The sequence below is a fragment of the Solenopsis invicta genome, chromosome 4 (genome assembly GCF_016802725.1).
Source record: "Solenopsis invicta isolate M01_SB chromosome 4, UNIL_Sinv_3.0, whole genome shotgun sequence".
In the NCBI taxonomy this organism is placed as follows: Eukaryota; Metazoa; Arthropoda; class Insecta; order Hymenoptera; family Formicidae; genus Solenopsis; species Solenopsis invicta.
The window spans coordinates 24,179,757-24,202,258 of record NC_052667.1 but is presented as its reverse complement, the minus strand read 5'-3'; the positions used below and the strand labels follow the sequence as shown (position 1 = coordinate 24,202,258).

Genomic DNA, 22,502 nt, shown 5'->3' with positions numbered 1-22,502 from the left:
ACCCATTTTAAATGGTTCAAAAAAAATGTCGGACATATTTTCAGCTTTCCAGAACAAACGTTGAAGCTTTACGTTAAAAAAACATAGGATATAATTTAATAACCTCATAAGTTGAGTGAAACTTGAATAAGAATCGATCGGACACGGAATACCCAAGATAGTAGGGAAAGGGTTAAAGTTCAATTAGAACAAAATGAATTGAGATTAAACTTTTCTGATCTGGCCCGATTCTAATCTTCAATACGCAGTCGTCAATCTCCAATGCGTAATCTGATACGGATACTTGTGGATGCGGAACCCCGGGCGCTTTCCCGCATACGTATATTTCTAACGCGCGGCGTGCGTGCGTGCGTATGTGCGTGCGTGAAAAAGAATGAAAAAAAAAATAATAATAAGAGAGGTAAAGCCATGGCCTTCTTCTTTTTCCTTTTGTAATTTTAATCCGCCGTATACACTCGCCTTTAACGCGAGCTCACCGAAGGTATCCAGCGGTTTTGTAAACATTTACTTCACGCTGTTAGGATAACACGCCGGGCGCGAAGGAGCGAGCGGGGAGAGGAGGGGGGATTGAAATTAAGAGTAAATTGCGCTTAGGTAATTTTAGGATTTGGCGATTTGCGACCGCGGCGCAGATCTTTCGAAAGCTACGAGATATTTAACATTTTCTATTTCGGTCTTACTTTGTAGGAGAGTTTGCTAATCCCGCGTTTTCCCGGGATACCCCGGCGAAGTAGTGTTGCGTGGAAGCGACAAGATATCGCGCAATTTTGCCATCTGTATTATCCTTCCGATGAACACTCTTCGACTGGGTATTGTTAGCCTCGCCGGATACTAAAAATAAGGAGGCAACTGCGCGAGCCGTTTTACATTTTAGTAGCATAAAAGAAACGTTGGTAATTACTCAGGACACCTCGTCTCACCTCCAATTTTGATGAAATTAGGTTCGGTCGACGCGTTTTTGCACGAAACGAAAGAATCTGGCAGAAATAAGCGCGTGACGATGATAAATGAATTAAAATAATTAAATAACAAACCGTTCCTTGCTTTAAAAACACAAATTCATCAAAATCGGAGGGGAGGTGTTCTAAAAAAAAAAAAAAAAAAAATACCGAAACTTTATCTGATAAAGAGCAGAACTTTTAAAACACAATTGTCTATAAAAAGAATTACGATTCTTATTTTAATGAATTAAAAGTGAATCGTAGAAATTAATTCACGAATCAAGATTGTCGAGATGTAAAAGTAACTCCGTACTTCTATTATCTGTGTCTCGATATAATTGTAATTCATGGAATTATTATTGTATCACGGTGTAACTCGTTATAAAATGAGAAGCGCAATTTTTTTTCAGACAATTACATTTTAAGAGTTTTACACTAGACGAAATTTCTTTTATCAAAAAGTAAAAAAAAAAAAACTGCTCGCCACAGCAGCGCGATTTGAAAGAATCCAAATCAGGGTCTTCCGAAGGAAGATAGTGCGCGACGGTCGTCGTCGAGAGCTGCCCCATAATTATGACAAAAATTCGAGTCCGCTTTAAAGTACGGCGTCCAATTGGGTCACTTAGGATCCATTGAATTCGACGAACAACGGCCCGCGCGCGACAGGTCCGATTCACTTTCGCAATCGGACGCGCCATTGTCCGCGCCGAGGTGTCCTTCCTTTCAGCGCGCTAATAAGATCGAAATCCGGCGAGCGCGCGGAGGCGAGGCCGGGGAGGCCTAATTCAGCGTGGGCCAGGCGCGCAATTGTTCGAGTTCTTACCGTCGTAATTCTTCAATTTCGCAGCGGCCTTTGTCGGGCGAGTTTAGACGGCGCGCTCGCCGGACGAAGCTCTGAAATGTCGTGCGCGCGAGAGACCCCTCGTCCTTGCCCGTCGTCGTCGTCGTCGTCGTCGTCAATGCCGAGTGTCTTCGACCTCGCCAATCGTCCCTGATATCGGTTTCGCTGTCGCGATCTCCGTCACACGGGTGTCGATTTGTCGCGGTGAACGACAAGCGCGTTTCCATCCGATTAAACGCTCTCGATTATTTTTATTCATCGATAGTATTATTAATGATTATTTCGTTACGATAACAATCAGATGCGATTGTTGATTTGTAAAGAGTTACAAAGTTAATTTATAAACCCAGGAATAGTCGCCTGATTTTTTTTACACGTTTTACCACGGCAGCGAAAAAATCAAGCTAAATCACAGAAGTTTTATTTTTTACGGATCGAGAATCTGTACCGATTTCTTTACACAACAATTAGTATTTTTTTAAATAAATTGTAGAATAATCAATAATATATACGACATACGATATAATTAACTTTCTGTGTTGTCGAACGTTTTCTTTTCGCTGTTTTTCTAGTCCAACACCAGGTCACTGTAGGTGTCCGATAGTATTTTTCAAAGGGCTGCAAAAAGTCGGAAAAAATTCTGGTACCTTTTGTCAGTATTCCAAAATACAATTTTATAATTGTTTGACAACGTTTGAAACGTTTTTCATTTTTTTTTGCACGTGCACGAATTTGAATGGTTGAATAATTAAAAATTCGCCTGGGTTTTCAAATTCCCAATTGGAGAATTAATAACAATTTTTAATTAGAACGTAAAAGCTAGGGATCCCAGGTGATCGCGTTTACATAAAAAAAAAGGGGGGGACTATTTCTGGGTTGAGGCTTGGAAAAATTGTTGGAGCGCAGATAATTGGAATTTATAAGACTGAAGGTGCGTGGCAATATCGGTGAGAACTTTAATTTAACGACTAATTTAATAATCGGACAGCTCGCTCCTTCGCCGCCGAAATTCGCGAAACTGTCGCGGGAGAGAAAGGGAGAGAAAAAAAATAAGCGGATGTGCTAAGAAACGCGAGAGAGAAAGAGAATGAGAGTAAAGCGTAGAAGGAAGAAAAAGGTGCGTTGATCGACCTGTAAATATATAAACGAATGCCTGCTGTATTTATATAGTTATATACGTTAAATATATCGACCTAAATGAAAGTAGCAGCTAATAAAAAAGCAACTGAAGTAATCATGGACGAATTAACCGTTAGTCGTAATGTTGCAGCGAGACTAATTATTATGATAAGGGAAGAAGCACACACGTCGCGGCCGGGGATGCGAACGCACGAGAGGAAAGGAGTTCCCGATCGGTGAACACCTTACGGACTTTGCGTATCGCATCCCTTCGTTTGTTATTGCCATATGCCTCGTAGCGAAGCGAATCTGTCTTCAATTTAGGTGTTTCCTTCGTTTATCCCGAATTCACGTGGGGAAAACGTAGCGACGCACGGAAACGTACGACGAACGATAATTTCATCACCGCGTTCAATCGAATCGCTTTGTAATTATACCTACGTAAGTAGAAAGCGGAAACATGTGCGTGAGTGGAAGAGAGCGAGAAAGAAAGAGAGAGAGAGAGAGACGTTTCGATTACGCTGTATAACAATTATTAGCCTAGCATGATGCGTATTTTATCGTACACACTAACAGGACCCGCGGTCTCTCCTACGGAACTATTGCGTTACACGGTTTATAGCTATTTAATGCGTTTTTACAGCAATATTTATTGTTGCGCCTGCGTTTACTATGTGATATAGGGCTACTTATATTAATATCTCGTTATCGTTCGCGGTCTCGTTTAATTAAGCGCGACTAATCAGCGGGGAGCCTCCGACGGACAGCGCGGAGGAAAGCTGTAACATTTGTGCGAAATTCGGTGCGACTGTTCGCTGGCGTTCGCCAGCGCGATCAAACGTTAATAATTTGTTTAATTGATTACGGTCAGTCGCCGCCCGGCTACAAGCTGCTTGATAATGCTAATTATGCGTGTAATCCCGCTCGTGATTGCAGTTAATTGATTTTTCAACGGCCACCCCATCAATTCGCGACGGAGACGTAACTCGATCTGCCCGGATTCCAAGTTCTATGAGTCCGCTTCTAAATTCGATACTTTTCAATCGCTTAACTGCGAGAACTCTTGGAATAAAACTGGATGGAATTCAAGCTGGATAACTTAATTCCAAAGAAGCCAGTCTCCCGATTCTGTTATAGACGAGCGAAGATGAAGTGTGTATCCCAAATAGTTCCGATCAGCTCTCGATTAAAGCACTTATCGAAATTGAACGAGAAAGCGTTAGTGAGGCGAGCGTAAGTGAAGGGGGTTTGTGCGTAGCTGAGAGAAGACAAATGCGATCGAGATGAGCAATTCTATATATGTATATATGTGCGTGTGCGTGTGTATGCGTTGCGTGCGCGTACACGCGAGTGTACGCGCATTCTGAATTACATACATACACCTACGCACACGCCAGAGCGCGCGCGCGTATTATTATAAGTGTTATAACGAGAGATTAAGCAAATTATTATTATTATTATTATTATTAATTATTATCGCGGTTGATCACGTCGCAACGGCGCGCCCGCCGATCGTTGACGATCTGTAAAAACTGTTTATGAATGAATGGCGAATAAAATATTATACAACAAGTGTCTACCTGTTATTGCATCGACAAGTCGAAAGAAATAAAAATAAATTACGATAGAATCGCTGTCGTCGTAAGGCGATCGTTATTCTATAGCTATTAAGAGAGACGGTGAGTATTTATTTCATATTTATGACAAAATCATAAAAGTATAATTGCTAGAGAGAGCCTTGAAAACTAATCGTATAATCCCAGTTATAGATTTGACATTTGTTAACGTTGTGAAGAATTATATTGTTAATTATAATTTACAAACAAAAATTGTGAGATATCTAATAGCGTTTTGCCACAGATTCTATTTCGTTGTTGCCAATAGAAACCACCAATAGAAACGTTTCTTAATAAATACTCGCGCCCCATTTTACATCGTAATCGTTTTATTGCTGCTGTTACAATTACAATAATCTGCACTTTTCATCGCGTAATGCGTGTAACATAAATATATGTAACATGGGAGAATTTTAGTAATGATACCATTAAAGAATTTCTCGCCATTGCAGTACAGCGGTGTGTATGGGTGTGTTTACAAAGTGCGACTTATTGTCGTCGTAATGTGAGACTCACTCAAACTCTAGTCGAATATTTAGAATGAGGCGTCCTTTGTCTTCCTTTCCTTATTGTGCCCGGCTCTAAATTTGTAAAATCTTCACACGGCAAACGCGAGAAATCGAATGTACGAAATTCTTCTAAATACTCTGTACATCGCATTACAATTCTTTTGGCAAAGTATAAAAGTCTTAATTAGTTATTAATTATTTTATTCTAGAGAAGACTTTCCTTTTGGAATCCGCGTCAGTGTCGATCGTGTGCCCTATTGGACTTACTTCTCTCATATATCGTATCTTGGCTTCCAATCTCATGGAAGAGGTCCTATGGTTCATGGTACTTCACTCTGTGATGAGTAATTATTACTGAAATCAGACCTTCGAGAGAAAATATGTTGTTTGAAGTTTCCATTAAATTGCAGTTTTCCGGCCTTTACACGATTGATACGAAAGAAATAATTCTCCGTATTGTTTCAAATTTCAATCTTTCCTTTCTTTAAAAAAAAGAACTGTATCGCAAGTTTTTCGCGATGAGCAAGCGTTCTCTCTCAGCCTTGAACGATTATTGATCATTGTCGCTATTGATTTATCATATTGTCTCTATATGTCATCTTGATATCTGGGTCCGATAACATGGACGACACATCACCGTTTCAACATAGCTTTGTCTGAATTCGTTTGTAATCTTTTCTCCGTTCGCTTCCAGGAACATCGTCACAAGTAATACATTTTTTGATAAGGAGAACAACTTTAATGCATGCAATCGCTCTTCTTGATCATACTTAAGAGCTGGATTAGCATCTGGATGCCGTCCCGATAATTTCGATCCAAGTCGTTATTCTCCCCGGGGAAAACGTGTGTAAAGTCGATCATCTTCACTTTGACCCACTTGCATTTGTTCTCCATTGAAACGTTTTCCTCATCTTTCTTCGTAATGTCGTTCGTGCACGAATATGTGAATTGGCTCGGGCTGGATCGACACAACCGATCCATATTCGAATTGCGAGATCTGCTCTGATTAAGTATCTGCTCGCACGGTATCGACACAGGCGCGCTTACGCTTTTTTTCAATCTTGAGCTAAACGTTAATTCGTTTGTACCAGATAAATTGTGCGTTCCACGTGCTATACAAGGAACTGATCCACTTATCACTTCTTTATCAAATTTCGGCACTAAAAAAGGGGTACAAATGTCATCTTTCAACGGGCAATGCTGCCGCAAGTGTTGAGCGTCGTAAGCGATCAGAAGCGAACTGGAATAGAAGCAATATTTCCGCTGCATGTTGAAGAGCCGCTCTATCTTGTACAGGTATGTTAAGATTTCGGAGACCAATTGTCGACAGACTGGCTTTCCAGGTATTATGTTCAAGAAATCTTCCAGCGCTACGTGAATAGATAAGAAGAATGTTAACGCGGTTTTGAAAAATAGTAGAAGCTTAACAAAGTCTTATCAGTAAATCGTAGAACACGTCATAGTCTCTTTTTTTATCCACGCACTCGCACTAATGATTCTAGAATGCCGATGTAAAATTATTATCACTTAATGATAATGTGATTAAACGTGAATTATATAAATATATAAAAAAAAATAAATAAAATGGAATATGAAGACATAATAGAATAGTTTTTAATACTAACGTTTAGAGTTAAAACTTTGTTCCATTACTTTCAAAATCGGAAGGTATACTAATTACGATTTATACGATCACCAATGAGTTATAAAGACGTAACCTTAATCATGTGTTCGAATCGAAAGCAGGCTCTATTTCGGTTAAGAAAATTCATTACCCTCTACGCCCTGAAGTAGACTTAATATTCGTAAATCCTTTGGATTCATTTGCACCGAATAATTATTCATTTTTTTTCTCTTATTGACTTCTAAAACTCTAAAGCAGATACCTTCCACGACGCCCTCGACACCGAGTTGCTTGCCATAATCTCTGTCATATTTCCTTAATCGTCCAGATAAGACAGAATATACTTGATAACCCGTTATACAAAAACCGTAAGTACGCTTCGATTCGGCATACTTGAGTTCCTCCGTTCTTCTCTTCTCTGGCGTGGCTAAAGGATCCCACGTTCGAAAACCGATCTTGATATCTATCACACATGGCTCAGCCATGCTCTTAGTGGTATTCCTAAGCATGAGGAATTTTGTACCTGTTATCGGACAAAATAGTTTAGTAAAGAAAAGATATTTAAATGAAAAAGAATAATTAACCATCCAAATAATATATTCACACGCTTAATTAATTCTTATATTACAATTACAAATATAATGTATATATAAGTTATATATACATATATACACACACACATACACTACTTCATAGTTTATTCACAAAGTCATTGTATCACAGAATTGCGAATTGCCAAGAAAATCCTTACGCTTATTAAAGACACGTAGTTCCGTTGTGCCGTAATAACGCGGAACAAATTTTTTAAATTCCATTGCAATGGGATCATGGGAATTCTTCAAGTTTTCGTAGAATGCAATTTCTCTTTCTCCAAGGACCACTTTAGCCGCTGGTTTCAACACGTAGCCAGTCCGTCTGCAGATCAGCATGCCTGTAATCAAAAACAATCCTTTATGAAGTTATTCAATACACACAAATGTTTACATATTACTGATAAATTTTGATTTCACAATTATATTCTACCAATATAAAATATTGACATTTTGGTGCTTTTTTCTTTCACAAATTAAACATAAACAGGAAAAATATTGCTCTGCTTTTGCTTCAGCATGCTGAAAATAATGTGTGGAAACATATGACCTTGGCAATTGCTACATATGTTCAGCATGTACAGAATCACACATAAATAAAAAATTGAAAACGAATCAATCACTAATTTTGTTAAATAATTGCAAAAAAATTCAACTCAATTCCAAAAATATTCAAAAATTTTTAATTTTTGCTAATGAATACCCAAACATATGTATATTAGATAAAGATAAAAGTATATTTACTATCTTAAACAAACAGTAAATTCCTAATTAAAAATCCCAATTTTAAACTTTACTTCTAGAATAAAAAACTTAATTTAAAAATTGTTATTTTTAATACCTTTAAGTATTAATTAGAAATTAAACCATTAATATAATTAACTTAAATATTAAAAGTAACATATTTTTACTCTTAATACTAATAAAAAATTATGAATTTTATACAAGTATATTGCTAAATGTACATAATTTTATGCTAACTTTACAAATTTCAAATTTTGCGTTCGATAATTATATTTGCGCACTTTGCAAAATGTATCTGCCATGATACATTCATATTTTAATTTATTTCCACATCTGCTATTGTATGTATATTAAATTCTCCATTCCTGACTTCCGCTCAGGGCGACATTATTTATTATGACTTACAAAAATCAATTACCAATAGTCTGTTTTTCGCCATTGAAAGGGTGACCGGCTATTTGGCAATCCAACGGTGTCAGTACGCCGGGAAACATACAGCCGGATAGCCCTGGTGCCGCCTTATTGTCCCATTGTATACTTAATAACTTCTCATCATCCGGTGGTTCTGTCGTCATAATTAACGGCGGCTGTGCGACGATTACCTCTGTAAATAAAAAACAGTCCTGCCAATCATCATAGGCCGATGGTTTACATTCCACTAAGCCAGTTCCAATAATGAGCGCTCAAAAATAATACCTACGCGTTATCGTGCGTTTTGTTTTTGCGATAGTCTAACGCGGCTATAAGGTTTTCCTTATAGCCGCGTTATGTTAAAATTTTAAGGCTTACAATAAAACGCACGTCAGCGAGGAAAGGCGGAGTGGAGCAAGATACAAACTGAACTATAGGGGACAAGTCTATTGTTTTATCACTACAACACGAAGACTATCCTGACAAGAGAAAAATGTGGAAAACAATAAAGATACGTTGTCTGTATATCTCCTTTCCTCTCTTAGCAACAATAAAATTAGACTAATATTTTATCTGCTGTGTAATAAATCTTTCAAATGTGTTGATTAGTTACAGAAGTATCTGAGTCTTCAAAAAAAATTTGTAATTATATTGTAGCTCAACAACAGGTAGCTTGAAAAATTTATCACGTGACAAATGAAAAAGTAAAGTTGAGTAACATTGATGGAAATCCTTGAGTCAAGTTATAACTCAACTTTAATATCTTGATTTAACTAGCTATCTTTTTCCACTTCTTAGAATTCCTAGAACTAGAAGATTCTTAAAAAATTCTTGAAACTAGAAAAAAAGAATACAAAGTCAGACAGGGATTAAAGTTATTGGTGTAAACACCTTGGGCCAAAACGAAAACAACTTCAATTATTACTTTTTTACTAGCGCGTCGTAAATATCTGCACAAAAATCCTCGCTGCAATACGCAGTTCGCTTCTCTTCAGCTTAATCTCTACCTTTCCGCCTCTTATCTCTTTATCTATCCCTCTTATGAGTTTATTTTTCCCAAGTAAAACATCGACAAGCGCACACAGCGCGTCCATTATTATCGTAACGGCGCAAGATAAGCGCAATTTCTTTTATTATTTTTTTGTTCTTTAAGAAAGAACGATTCTTCCTCGAGTTTCTCGAAAACGGCGTCGATCCCAGTTTCGCTATTTCTGCCGCGGAAAGTACTTTGTCCTTCGTGGCGCCGTGGAATTGTTATCGCCGCGTTATACCGGGTGCTCCGTAAACACGCTCCCGCCTTTCCACGATGTCGATCAAATGAATTCGCGCCCTTTCCGTCGAAAATGTCTCCCTTTCGCGAGAGGGAACGTACGTTGCCATCTCTCTTCTCGCGAAGCGAGATTTGACAGGAACAACCGAACAACCGATTGAATAAAAAGTAAGCACCCGAATCACGGGCGATAAATTTGACGCGCCGAAGATTCACGAACCTTCCAAACAATTCGCGCGGGGCCTTGGAGATGGTACAGCCGTTTCACTCGGGAGAGAAAGAGAAAGACAGAAAGAAAGAGAGAGAAGAACGTCTAACCTCACTCTTTCCTTCCCCGTCACTGTTTCTCCGTCGTTTTTATCGTCCACGCGACTCCGCGTGGAAATAACAAGAGATCGATATATTAAACACGCACTTACTCTCTCCCTCCGTCCTCCGGTCGGTTGTTATCCTGGACTCGCGTGTGCGTGTGCGTACTATAACCTAAAACGGCGAGTGTGCGGCGGTGACGACGACGCGCGATGATTCGCGCACGGACGAAGGGACGTATCCTCGGGCAAATCTCTTGGATGTCGACCGACGATCGACCGCAACTTCTTCGACGATTACGTTACACCGCGTCGCGTTTACTTTCGGCGTTGCGTCCTCCGATGCGTGCGTCCGCTCCGGTCACGAAACCGTTTCGTTGTGCCTGCCCCCGCGCCGCTGTCAAGGCGCTCCGCCGCGATCCTGTCGCCATCTGTCGTGAACGTTCAATTTTTAAAGGTCTGTCCACAGAAAACCAATGACGGTCAATGTGCTCCAGCGCAATAGGACATTTATTAAAATTGTTATGTGACAAAATCTTGTACGAAAATAAAAATCTTTAATTATGTAGGTATATTTACAGAAATAGATGTGTATGTGTAGAGGTATTGACTTTTTATAATATTGATAACTGTTTGACTGAATATCTATGTATTATTTGAATATCTGAATTTTTCTGAATTATTGAACAATTTCTTTCCAAATTTAAATATCGTTATAGTTTCGTAAAAATACTATTTCGAAATTAATTGCTCAGTTATAAAAATTAAAAAGCTCCAGTTTTTTCCAAGCTTTTAAAACTATATATACAATATAGTTAAAATTAAATTAGGTTAAATTAAAAGTTAATTTTGAAAAACATTGTATTCATATTAAATTAGAAATTAGTAAGTTTTTGAAGTGTTAAATTAGTCAAAATAATTATAATATAGACCATCAAATAAATTTAATATTTTATTTGTAAATTTATAAGTTTATATAAAACAATAAAGAAAAATTGTTTTTTATGTAGAAATAATGTATTTTTTCCCTTATATAATTTTTTTTTATATAGATTTTCAATTTATAAAGACATTTATAAATTAAAGTTTATGTATTTCAAAAATAACTAGTTAAACTTAAAAATCAAATCATTTAAAATTAGCTGAATAACTTTTTAACTTTATTATTTAACTTCTAACTTTTTAACTAATTATTACTTAACCACGAGAAATATAATTAATTCATATACATGCTTACAAAAATGCACAATTTTAAATTATAATTAAATTTATTGCAATATTAGCCAATGACGTGCGACTTTTTGATCACGTGATAATAGACACGTGACATTTGTGTGCATACATATAAGAGACAAAAAAGGTTAGTTTGTGTTTTGTTATAATTAAATATAAAATTATTCACCAAACAGTACTATTGCTTCTTTTTCATCCTTTTTAAAAAATAAGGATTTATCCAATGATCATTTCCACATGTTTCCTCTTCTTTAGCAATAAGTAAGAGAACAATTATTTCTTTTTGTTTATCGTTTGCACGCGTTATTATTTTATTCGACATTTCTTAAATTAAATTGACTATTATGACGATATCTTCACTTTTTCTATAACCTTTAATTTTTACTTAATACTCTCAATCTTTAATGTATAGACATAGCCTGATAACGGCTTATATCGATCGGTGATACGGACGTGACAGCGCGCGCAACTCGGACCATGGACACTTCAGTCTGCTTCAATCCAGTCGCTCGAGTGTGATGCATAAGCAGGAACGATGTTCGACGGTACGCGGCGGGCAATTCCCCTGTTTCTCGTCGCCGCGATTCTTCACCGTGCTTATGGCGACAGCGCGATCAGGGCGAGCGACAAGAGGCACGGTGGCGCGAGCGACTATCAGATGTGTCTCGACAGCTTCGACATCCACAGGGACAAGATTATCAGAACCCAAGACTCGCGCGTCATGGGTGCCAAGTTCTTGAACGTTCTGGACGTCGAGTCCAGGGAGGACTGTCTCAAGTATTGCTGTGAAACCGATCGCTGCGACGTGTTTATCTTTGAAGAAAAGGTGTCACATGCATAATCGACAAAATGCAATGCATGATCACGAAACTAACTGCCTGGACACGGATTGTGAAAGTTTATTTCATGCTACACAAAGTCAAATACAATTTTATCAAATATAAATTAAAAAAAAATAAAATGAGGCTGAATTGGTGAAATTACAGTGCAATTAAAGAAACACCAGTAATTAAATTATTGAACTTTAATGTAATATTAAATTGAATTTAATATTTTAATCACAATATGGCACTCTTAATTGCGCTCTTATACTTTCACCTACCCAGCTCATTTTATTTTGACTATTTCAAGGGTTCTACTTATTGTTATTTTTAAAACTTGAAGTGGAAATCATTGCCAGTAATTCATTTCTATCCAAAATATGTTTTTGATTTGTAGCAAAAAATGATTTCTATATTTTATGGGTCCAAACAAGTTTTATGACTGTATGTAAAATCTGGACAATTAATTTCGTGATTATATATAAATAATATAAGAGAATAAGATAAAGTGTACAAAATCAATTTCTTCATTCTATCATTTTATCTATTGTAGAAACCGAGCAGCTGCTACCTCTTCCAGTGTGGCCCATTGCACGACTTCAAGTGCAAATTTACGAGGCATGCCAATTATACTAGTGCTGTGCGCACAAGTTATCCCATACAGAATGTACAGGTAGAAGAGGAGGTCAGGATATCCCAGCAGGAGCACGAGTTAAAATCCCTTAGGTATGTTTCTCTTTAATCTCCTATTTTCCTTATTAATTTCGTGACTGATGAAATTTCTCTTGCGTTTCAGAAAAAGTAACGAGATTACGTCGGATTACGGATTTACGGAAACTCCTGTCAAACCTGTAGTCACCCAAATATCAAAAGTGATAATAACTACGCCAGCACCAGTCAAGCCAGGTAAGCTGTTATTTCAAATGTTCACAGTAAAAGTATCAACATTTTTTAATTACTAAAGAGATAAAGCGAATAAATTACTATATAAAAAAAATTAAAAAAGTGATGTAAAACTAAATATATTTTTATATCATGATCTGGAAAATAATAAGAATAAAAAAATTCTGAATTTCATTTTTTGTATGAGAAACAAGATATTAATCTAAAAAAATAGAAATGTTTAATACTGATCGTTTAGTGTTACTTTTAGTGTTAAGAATGTTTCAATTATGAATAATTAAAGAATTTGTAGAGCGATATTAATATAAATCTCGTTAACAGCCTGCAGTAGAAATCAGTATGAGTGTCGTTCATCCGGAGACTGCATAGCCATATACAACGTTTGCGACGGTATTCCGCAGTGCGCAGACGGTTCTGACGAAGCGGCAGATCTCGTATGTCCTACGGAGAAACCGACGGTGTCTCCAATAATACAGGTGCCACGTCCGCCCGCCGAAATCCTGCGATATCAGCAAATGATCGATCAACGCAAGCCGCTTCCTCCGTTCTATCCCGGGCCGGAGATCAATCCTAAGTCTTGGGACATATCGAATCTGGCTCATCAAATGTCTCAGCCACAAAATATTCCGTATCCCGGACAACCGATGGAGATACCGCAGATGCAAATGCGCAAGAATTACGGCTCATCAGGATACCAGTGGGATTATCAGCCTCTATATGAACAAAATAAGGATCCCTATGTTCCTAGTAATACTATTCGCGAACAACATATAAATCCCTATGAACGTACGTAGTTTTTCGTCTGTCACACATATTTATCATTGAATTACATTGAAATGTGCGTTTATTATGAATATATATATATATATATATATATATAAATTTTTTTTTCCAGAACAACCACACATATTTAATCACAAAGGTTTGAGCGTCATAGGAAACAATGACGCAGATAGGTAATTCAAAATATTATTCTTTTAATTATTGCATTAAACTATCAGATAATTTACTCTATTTTTTAATTAATTTATAATTTTATATTAGAGGGCCGTATATGGATTCCAAGCATTCCTATTTTCCACATTTTCCATCGGCAAATAAACCAGTTTGGCAAGAAAATCCGGTGCAATTTTCACAATCTGTCACACCAAACTCTCAGCAAAAGCAACCTAATGATATAGAAAATGTTGCAGTAATCACGACGACGCCCGCTTGTGATGTAAGTACAGCTGCTTGGTAATTGGAATTGCTATAGAATCTAGAAAAATGTGAATATAATAATTTCATTGTAATAGACTTCGGAGGAGCATAAAAATGAATTGACAAATGAGAATAAAGAACCTGTAAAGAAAGAAGAAAAATCTAATACTTATTTAACACATGCAAAGTTGAGTAAACAAATTACTGAAAAACCAATTTTATTAGCAAGTGAAGTTACCAAACATAATCATGTTAAGGAATCGAAAGGTAAATGCATTTATAAACTGCAATATATATACATAGTATTAAGGAAGGAATATTAAAGAATTTTCAAAAATATATAATTAAAAAAAAATAATGTATTCTTAATCATATTTTAGCATCTTTTATTTGCAAATAAATTATAGAAAAATTGATTTTTCTTAATGTGTAAATCTATATACATCTATGTTTATTGAGCGTTTTTTATTCCTATTAGTAATTACTATCCTGTCTGCTATATTCTTTAAGTTTCAGATCCGTTTTTTAACATCTAATTTATTGTTTCTTATAACACAATTTATATCTTTCAGACAAAACTGTGATTGTAATCGAAGAGCACCCAAAGCCACACGACAGAACTGATGTTATTGCAGAACATCTTCAAATAATTGAAAATGACGTTTTAAGGCCCAAAGGTGCCGTAATATCGTTATCGTTGGGACTTATAGCGACTGCGATCACGGCTGCTTTAATTGTTTGCCGATTGCGAGTAGTAAAAAGGCGTGGAAGATGCGGGCACGGACCTTTCGCGCATGATGCTGATTATCTAGTTAATGGAATGTATTTATAAAAGAACACGAAACGCTTATATAAATTTATCTAGTCCACAATCTAGTCATTTTAATGTATTTATCATATTTTCATATCATGTATTTCCATCATTAAATTATTGAAATCTCATCTAACAGATTTATTTTACTTTCTAATAAAAATATAACTTTATACCATGCTTATTCATATTATATAAAATTGCAAGTGTTTTCGTGCTTATTGCTAGCATTTTGATATAGAAATGTAAAAATCAATAAACTTATAAATTATTGTTATTACTGATTTTTTATATATACATATTTATTCTTATTACCTAAATATTTTTTATGATAAAATTTTGTAAAAACATTTGGAATGCCACGATTAATCTAATTTTATGAACAAAATTTTAATTAATACATATGTTAGATAAAAAAAATTGTGTGTGTGTGTGTGTGTGTGAGTGTGTACACACACACACACACACACACACATTATTACATGAAAAATCTTCTATACTTAAACAGTATTACTCAGAAATATTTACTAAAAAACGAAACATTCATTTTCTTAATAGCCCGTAAACCATAAAAAATTGGCCAATCATACTCGATAATTTTTTTATAAATCAACTATGATTGGCCAATTTCTTACGGTTATGGCTATTCTCAGCTATTATAAACCAACCCTTATGCGATTATTTCATTGTTAAACAATAAAAAAACTGATGAATGACCATTTTATTTATTAACAGAGCCCCAGGTATCCTATAAAATATTTTATAAAATACTCATTTAAAAATAGTCTCTTCTGATGTATTAAAAAATCCAGTTTAGTAACAATAATAGAACATTATGATCATCTTACACAATAATGGGACGTAGTAAACACTTTCATTATAAAATTAATCTCGTTGAACAGAAATAATTAAGAGGAATTTTATACACCTCAATTATTTAATTGTACAATAATTTTCAATTATATAATTTTTTCAAATTATCTATGTATTGTCTACGTATATAACATTAATATAAAAAAAAGTTCCCTCTTTCATATTCATCTCTACTTTCTTATTTTTTCTTATTTATAACCCATAATTAAGTCGATAAAGAATGAATTATCACATACACCAATTCTGTTTCATCATACACATAGGATAATCAATGTGTCAGTAACGCAGCATAAAACATCCATGATGAAAATCCAACATTTTGCTGGATATTTTTTGGATTTTTCAAAATCCCTTTTGTGATCGGCAAGTCCATACTAAATTTCCACTCACCATTATGTACGCACATTAGCTGCAGCATTTTGTTGGGCCCGAATAAATTCTGGATAATCGATATAGCCATCGTTATTACTGTCATCCATGCTAAGTATCGGATCTATTAATTGCACTAATTCTTCATCCTGGAATAACTTGTCGCCTTGCGCACCAGAATCCTTGCTACCTTGTTCTATGGATGAAATGGAAATACTAGTTACAGTAGAAAAAGATACAATAAGAAAAGAGATAAATGATATAGTTACATACCATGCCAATGTATAAGAGACTTGATCAACTCACAACCATCTAACTTATTGTTATTATCCGCATCATGCATTTTGAAATAATGAAACTGCAGCTCCTGATCTGTCATCTTGCTAGTATCTATTGGGACTTCAGCATGCTCAGCGATGTGACTAATAAAAACACAATATACTGTCAGTATATACATACATATGTAAAAGTAGATACATGGAATCAGACATATTACGTCGCTTAGAATGTTATATGTAGTCTTGATTAAAAGTATAAAGCAGCTATATTTTTTTTCATTTATCTGGAAATCTTTTATCTTATTTTCTACTGAGTATCGGCATAAGCTTGAATTCTTAACATTCTTAAATAATAATACAAAAATATTACAACATGAAATATTACACATTCAATGTAATAACATTTTAAATAAAAAATTGATTTTTTAAGTAAAATTCTAAAATATTTATACTTCCAATTTAGATTTGTCTGATGTTTGACAAATATTATTTTATTCTAACAAAACTGTTGTGTTATGACATATCACTTTAACCCAATAATTGAGAAATTTTCATCAATTCACGATGTCATTCTTGAAATATTTGTACAATGTGCTTGACACAAAGATAAATAAAAAAAATACAAGTGTCTAATACTTATGATCAAGATTATACACAAAATAGGAGCTAAACTATTATTATAAATAAATTTTTACATAAATCCATATTCAGACGATACCTACTCTTTTTCATGAGCTATATTGGCAGTGTTGAGTAATTGAGGTGGCCCTCCATGATGCCCATGTGGTTGTTGAGGTTGGTGACCATGTCCATGTGGTTGTTGAGGCTGGTGACCTGGCATTTGTTGCTGCACAGGTACTTGCTGTTGCATAGGTACCTGCTGTTGCACAGGTACTTGCTGTTGCATAGGTACTTGTTGCATTGGTACTTGTTGAACAGGAACCTGCTGTTGTGCAGGTACTTGATACTTGAGCAAATTTTTAAGCCAGAGATTAGTTAAATAGTAAATCAATTCTAATTTCTATACATGAAAAAAGTCAATAGCGAAAATAAATAAGTAATGGTATCATCAACAATAATTGCATAATTAAAATATAAATGCCAGCCTACCTGTTGATGTGGTACTTGCTGGGCATGTTGCGGTACTTGAACAGGCTGAAACAGACAAACAAATAATTATAACATAACATACATTAGAATATCAACAAGCACAACTGCTTGTAAACCTTGTTACATTCTTCAAGGATTTATGCCGATACAATTTCACTGAGCTCCATATTTGGATGTCAAATAATAATAATAAACTCAAGGGGATACAATCAATACAAAATCTTAGCAAAAAGTAACTACATTATAAAGAAATAAAACAATTCTTGAAATTTTAGCACACATTCATTCTATGAGATTATTATTGATTTTAATAGTGTATAATTAAATTAATGAGATGTTCATAAGTTTTTACACACTGCTTATGCATGTTCTTAGTTTTTCTATTAAAAATATTAGACATGAATGTACAGTTAGGCAGCTAACCTGTAATGGTATGCAGATATGCGGTAAGCATATCTGCATACCATTATATATTTTAATGTTTACCAAAACCTAGAACCTTACAGCAACTTAGTTTTTAATTAATCTTTGCAACAACTTATTACATATTAACAGCATTGCCAAATTTTCTGTTGTATTTTTTAAATCCATCAAAAACTATCTTTAGAAACATACCTTAATCAACTTTTTACTTCTACAAGAAAAAACTACACAGTGAATAAAGTTGAATTTTTACAAGAACATATAAAAGATTTGCTCCAACTGTTCACACAATTTTTATGTATATCGAAGTATTTTAAAATTATTATAACAGTAGTTTAATATATCTGCCATAAGATGCTATGTATACAATTTTGAACTAAACTTTTATTTTCTTAAAGACTACACAGTCAATCAGTTCGAGATTTTAATGTAAAATTAATTTCGTTTTAAATAGTATTCTATAATCTATTTAACATAGATTGGAGCATTTTCATTTTAATCGTACCTCCTTAATGCTTATAAGACGTGAAAAAAAATAACTCAAGGAGGTTTTCTTTGCATGTATACGTTGAAATTCTCAATGAAATTGTACCAAATTCATGTTTAGCTTTGAATCGAAGTACTTCCACGTCACATGCCGGGAAGCATACGGATTGAACACCATATGTTCACGGCAATGCAATGGGGAATACGCGAGCTACCTGCTGATAATGCTGAGGCGGTACACCTGGTGCGACCCTTTGCGCTTGGCCGAGAAGAAACTTGCACCCGAATGATCCGATTATCAGTACACACAGCGTCCAATGCATCTTTGTATTGCACTGTTTGAAAAAGGGAAAACAAAACGTATGTTAATCGTTCTAAAAACATTACCGATATTGTTCGTGCTCCCACGCTGTGACACGAGATATCAATCGGTCTGCGAGATTATAACAAGTACCTTGTTTACGCTAGGAAATGTCCAGGTGGATTATCATCTGCGTGAACGTTTCGTTCATCGACTGCCACGAGGTTACGAACGAGCCGCTGTTTACGTGTCACGTCACAGGAAAGCCGCGAGCAAACCATACGAACTGACGTGGACACCGTGGACAGATGCCGCGCGGTTTCGTTACGCCATTGAAAAAACAGATAGAGAAGTATTCTCTCTGCTGATTTTTCGAAACGCCATCTTTACAACGTGGACACACACTACGATGCCAGTGCACAGGTTAGATCTCGGAAAGCACGTCGTCCGACTGTTTGCACACCTGGCGAAGAGAATGCCGAGTGCGCGTATACGAAGGGTGCTTTCCAGCTACGCGAAGTCAATCGTTTCTGTTCTAATTCCCAACCTTTCGTACGACCGATTGATTCATCTCGCCGCACCGTATCGACGATAATTTACGCAAATGCAATGGGGACGAGGAGCAAATATCAAATTGTAGGGGCGAATAAACAGTAGATACAATTAAGTACAGATTGACTCACCGTTCGCCGCTGGTCGCTCCGTCCAGCTCACGTCTCAGCCGCTGCTGTCGAACATTCGACATCCAAAATCCTCCTTACGACGATTCGTCTTGATTCACACTTGGCGACCCTTCGTTTTCGGCACTTTCAAAACACTCACGCGCCTCGGAAACTCAGGATACGAGGCAATGGAGAAGATGCAAAACACGATTGAACGCGACACGGCTTCGCACCATGCATCGTATCCGACTGACGACGGATGTCGGTACGAACGCCCAATTCGACACTTCACAGAATTTTCGAGACATTCGTTCGTGTCAAAATCTCATACGGGACGACGAGGATGCGAGTTGAAAAGCGCCGCTACGCGCCGCGACCTTCCGCCGTCCTGTCTAACCGACCGACTGCTGGCACTGCGTAGCGGGTAGCAGCGTGACTAGTGCGTGGCTGCGCCTGCGCGCCGCTGCGTCACTACCGTCGCCGCTACGCACAGCTACGCAGCAAGGTCCGTGGATTGGCGTTGGAGGGGAAGGAAGGTCGTTGCATAGCCACCATTTTCGAGACAGCGAGTCAATGTTAGTGTACATAGGTACTACAGCTATTAGTTGTATGAGTGAGCAAGTGTGCAGTAAAAGTATGGCCGCCGCCATTTTCGTTCCACATCGTTGAAGTGGATGCAACGACCTTCCTTCCCCTCCAACGCCAATCCACGGACCTTGCTACGCAGTAATAGCAGTCGGGGCGGCGGAAGCAGATGAAAGATCGCGGCGCATTTCAACTCGCATCTTCGTCCTCCCGTACGAGTTTTTGACGCAAGCGAATGTTTCGAGTGTCGTGGAGTGCCGAAAATGAAGTGTCGGGCGTTCGTACCGACATCCGTCGTGTCGGATGCGAAGTCTTATCGTGTTCAATCGTGTTTTGTATCTTCCTCTTGCCTCTCGTATCCCAATTTTTCGACGCGCGTGAGCACCGGGAGTGTTTCGAGAGTCCCGAAAACGAATCGCGCGTTCGTGCCAAGTGTGAATCAAGACGAATCGTCCTGAGGAGGATCTTGGATCTTCCGTGTCGCTCAGACGGCAATCGGTCGATCGGGGTACAATGCGAAGTCGTGTCGCGCGTTCAATCGCGTCTTCTCCGTTACCCCGTGTCCCGCATCTTGAGTTTTCGACGGGCGTGAGTACCGGGAATGCCGAAAACGAACGAAGTGTCGCGCGTTTGTGCCACGTATAAATCAAGAGAGGAGGATCGTCCTGAGGAGGATTTTGGATCTTCGAAAGCGGCGACCGAGACTACAAGACGGAGCTGGACGGAGTGACGAGCGGCGAACGGTGAGTCAATTCATTTGTATCTACTGTTTATTTACTCCCACATTTCAGTATTCGTGCCTCGTCCCGATTGCGCTCGCATAAATTGCGACTCAATAAATCGCGCAAAAGTCGTTAGGAAAAATTCAAAGTTGGTGTACGCGCGTTCGACATTCATCCTTTCGTCAGGTGTGCCAACAGACGCGATTGACATGCTTTCTGAGGTATTAACCAATTGTACATTGACATCGTAGTGTATGTCCACGTTGTAGAGATGGCGTATGGCGTCTCGAAAAATCATATTAGCTAAATCGTGGGCATGGCTATTCGCAGGCTTCTTCTCTTCTTCCTTTCGATTTTCTCGTAAAATCTATCCTATTCAAAATTTTTTTTTTTTTTGTGTGTACTTTTATTCTACAAAACAATTTTGTGATCTGTCAAACCAATTCAAAAATTAATTTATTCTTTAATGCGATATTTAAGATTTTTAATGTTGATATTTCTTGTATGATTTTATATACATTTTCAAGTGCGCCAAACTGCGCGTCGATAAATTATTCGGTCTTGAAACACAGTTTTAAATTAAACGAAGATAGTAATATCAGTACATTAAATCGAGAATCAATTTAATAATGATGCTAACAACTATTAAATATCTATGGCAATAATGCCAATAAGAAAAGTTAAAATAAAACTATAAAAAATTTATTGCGAAAAATAACAGCTAACTTTATCCAAGAATCGAAACTTTCTTGGATAAATTCCAGAACCTAAAATATAAATAATCTATATTACGTGTAAAATATGTAAATTGTTTTACGTGTTATCTCTGTAAATAATTCATAGATGATTCGTAGAAGATTCAGGTTCCCCATCAGAAGACAAATGTTTTTTAAATATTTATTCTTCATTATAAGGTTTTTTAAATATTTAAAAAATATTGTTTCCTGATTGGATTTTATAAGAAATAGTAAAAGCTAGATTTTGTTTTTTATTTTTAATAATATATATTTTTAATTTATTAAAAATTAAATTAGATATCAATAATTTACTTAATTACTTTTTTATATTATTTTATCCACTTTATACTAATATCCATTGCTTTGTTGTTTAAAAAAAATCATGTAAACATAATGTAAACTGTATATGTATATTTTGGCCCCAAAGAAACTAATAAATTATTTATTCATTCATAAAAAATACCTAAATAATATAGAAATAATTTAAAAATGTATGGCATAACCTTTATGTGTACTTTTTATGAGTCAAGATATTTGTTTTTGTTTGTAATTAGAAAGATAATTAATTTGCAGAATTTGTGCATCAAATTTAAAACGGTGGCTTTTTATAAACATCTTTTCAAATTTACAGATATTTTATATTTAGATTTAAGATATTTAAGAAAAAAATAGCTTCATTATTTATATAATATTTCAACTGAGCTCACTCAAATCTAGTACGAAACTGATAAAAAATGCAAGATTTATCAAGATAAAGGTGACTTTGAATATAATTTTAAAATTCTATATAAACGAAATAAATTGTAAATGAAAAAGATACAATTTCATATAAAAAACAATAATTACTTTGTATAAACTTGATGTATACTATATAAAATTATTACTGTAGGTGGAGCAATGGGAGGAGCGTTCTTGCGTAGCCATTGACAAGGGATAGGATAATGGAAGGTATCTGCCGCTTGTGCATGATGCATAGCCATTGTTGATACCTACTTATATAATTTCTAATATATTA

At 36.2% G+C, this 22,502-nt stretch overlaps 3 protein-coding genes across 7 annotated transcripts; 1 reads left to right on the top strand and 2 right to left on the bottom strand.

The window, feature by feature from the left end:
- Positions 1–912: 912 nt before the first annotated feature.
- Positions 913–11,505, bottom strand: LOC105194884 (inositol polyphosphate multikinase). Of its 5 annotated transcripts, none has more exons than XM_011160010.3 (6): positions 11,376–11,505; positions 10,081–10,404; positions 8,403–8,588; positions 7,402–7,581; positions 6,913–7,173; positions 2,492–6,396 (listed from the first exon to the last, which is right to left on the bottom strand). In XM_011160010.3, exons 3-6 carry the CDS (start codon positions 8,557–8,559, stop codon positions 5,765–5,767), a joined length of 1,230 nt encoding a protein of 409 aa, XP_011158312.2. In that variant the 5' UTR covers positions 8,560–8,588; positions 10,081–10,404; positions 11,376–11,505; the 3' UTR covers positions 2,492–5,764. The 5 variants fall into 5 exon arrangements, with proteins under 5 accessions (XP_039304693.1, XP_039304694.1, XP_011158312.2 ...); XM_039448761.1 differs by having other exon boundaries at positions 8,390–8,588; positions 10,085–10,404; XM_011160009.3 differs by having other exon boundaries at positions 10,085–10,404.
- Positions 11,506–11,618: 113 nt separating this feature from the next.
- Positions 11,619–15,221, top strand: LOC105194926. The gene is made up of 8 exons (XM_026136716.2): positions 11,619–12,032; positions 12,581–12,753; positions 12,824–12,933; positions 13,252–13,716; positions 13,826–13,886; positions 13,975–14,149; positions 14,226–14,397; positions 14,703–15,221. Exons 1-8 carry the CDS (start codon positions 11,742–11,744, stop codon positions 14,960–14,962), a joined length of 1,707 nt encoding a protein of 568 aa, XP_025992501.2. The 5' UTR covers positions 11,619–11,741; the 3' UTR covers positions 14,963–15,221.
- A 429-nt stretch (positions 15,222–15,650) lies between these two features.
- Positions 15,651–19,131, bottom strand: LOC105194885 (multiple coagulation factor deficiency protein 2 homolog). The gene is made up of 6 exons (XM_011160011.3): positions 18,935–19,131; positions 18,696–18,815; positions 17,572–17,616; positions 17,184–17,428; positions 16,457–16,605; positions 15,651–16,379 (listed from the first exon to the last, which is right to left on the bottom strand). Exons 2-6 carry the CDS (start codon positions 18,801–18,803, stop codon positions 16,207–16,209), a joined length of 720 nt encoding a protein of 239 aa, XP_011158313.1. The 5' UTR covers positions 18,804–18,815; positions 18,935–19,131; the 3' UTR covers positions 15,651–16,206.
- Positions 19,132–22,502: the final 3,371 nt, after the last annotated feature.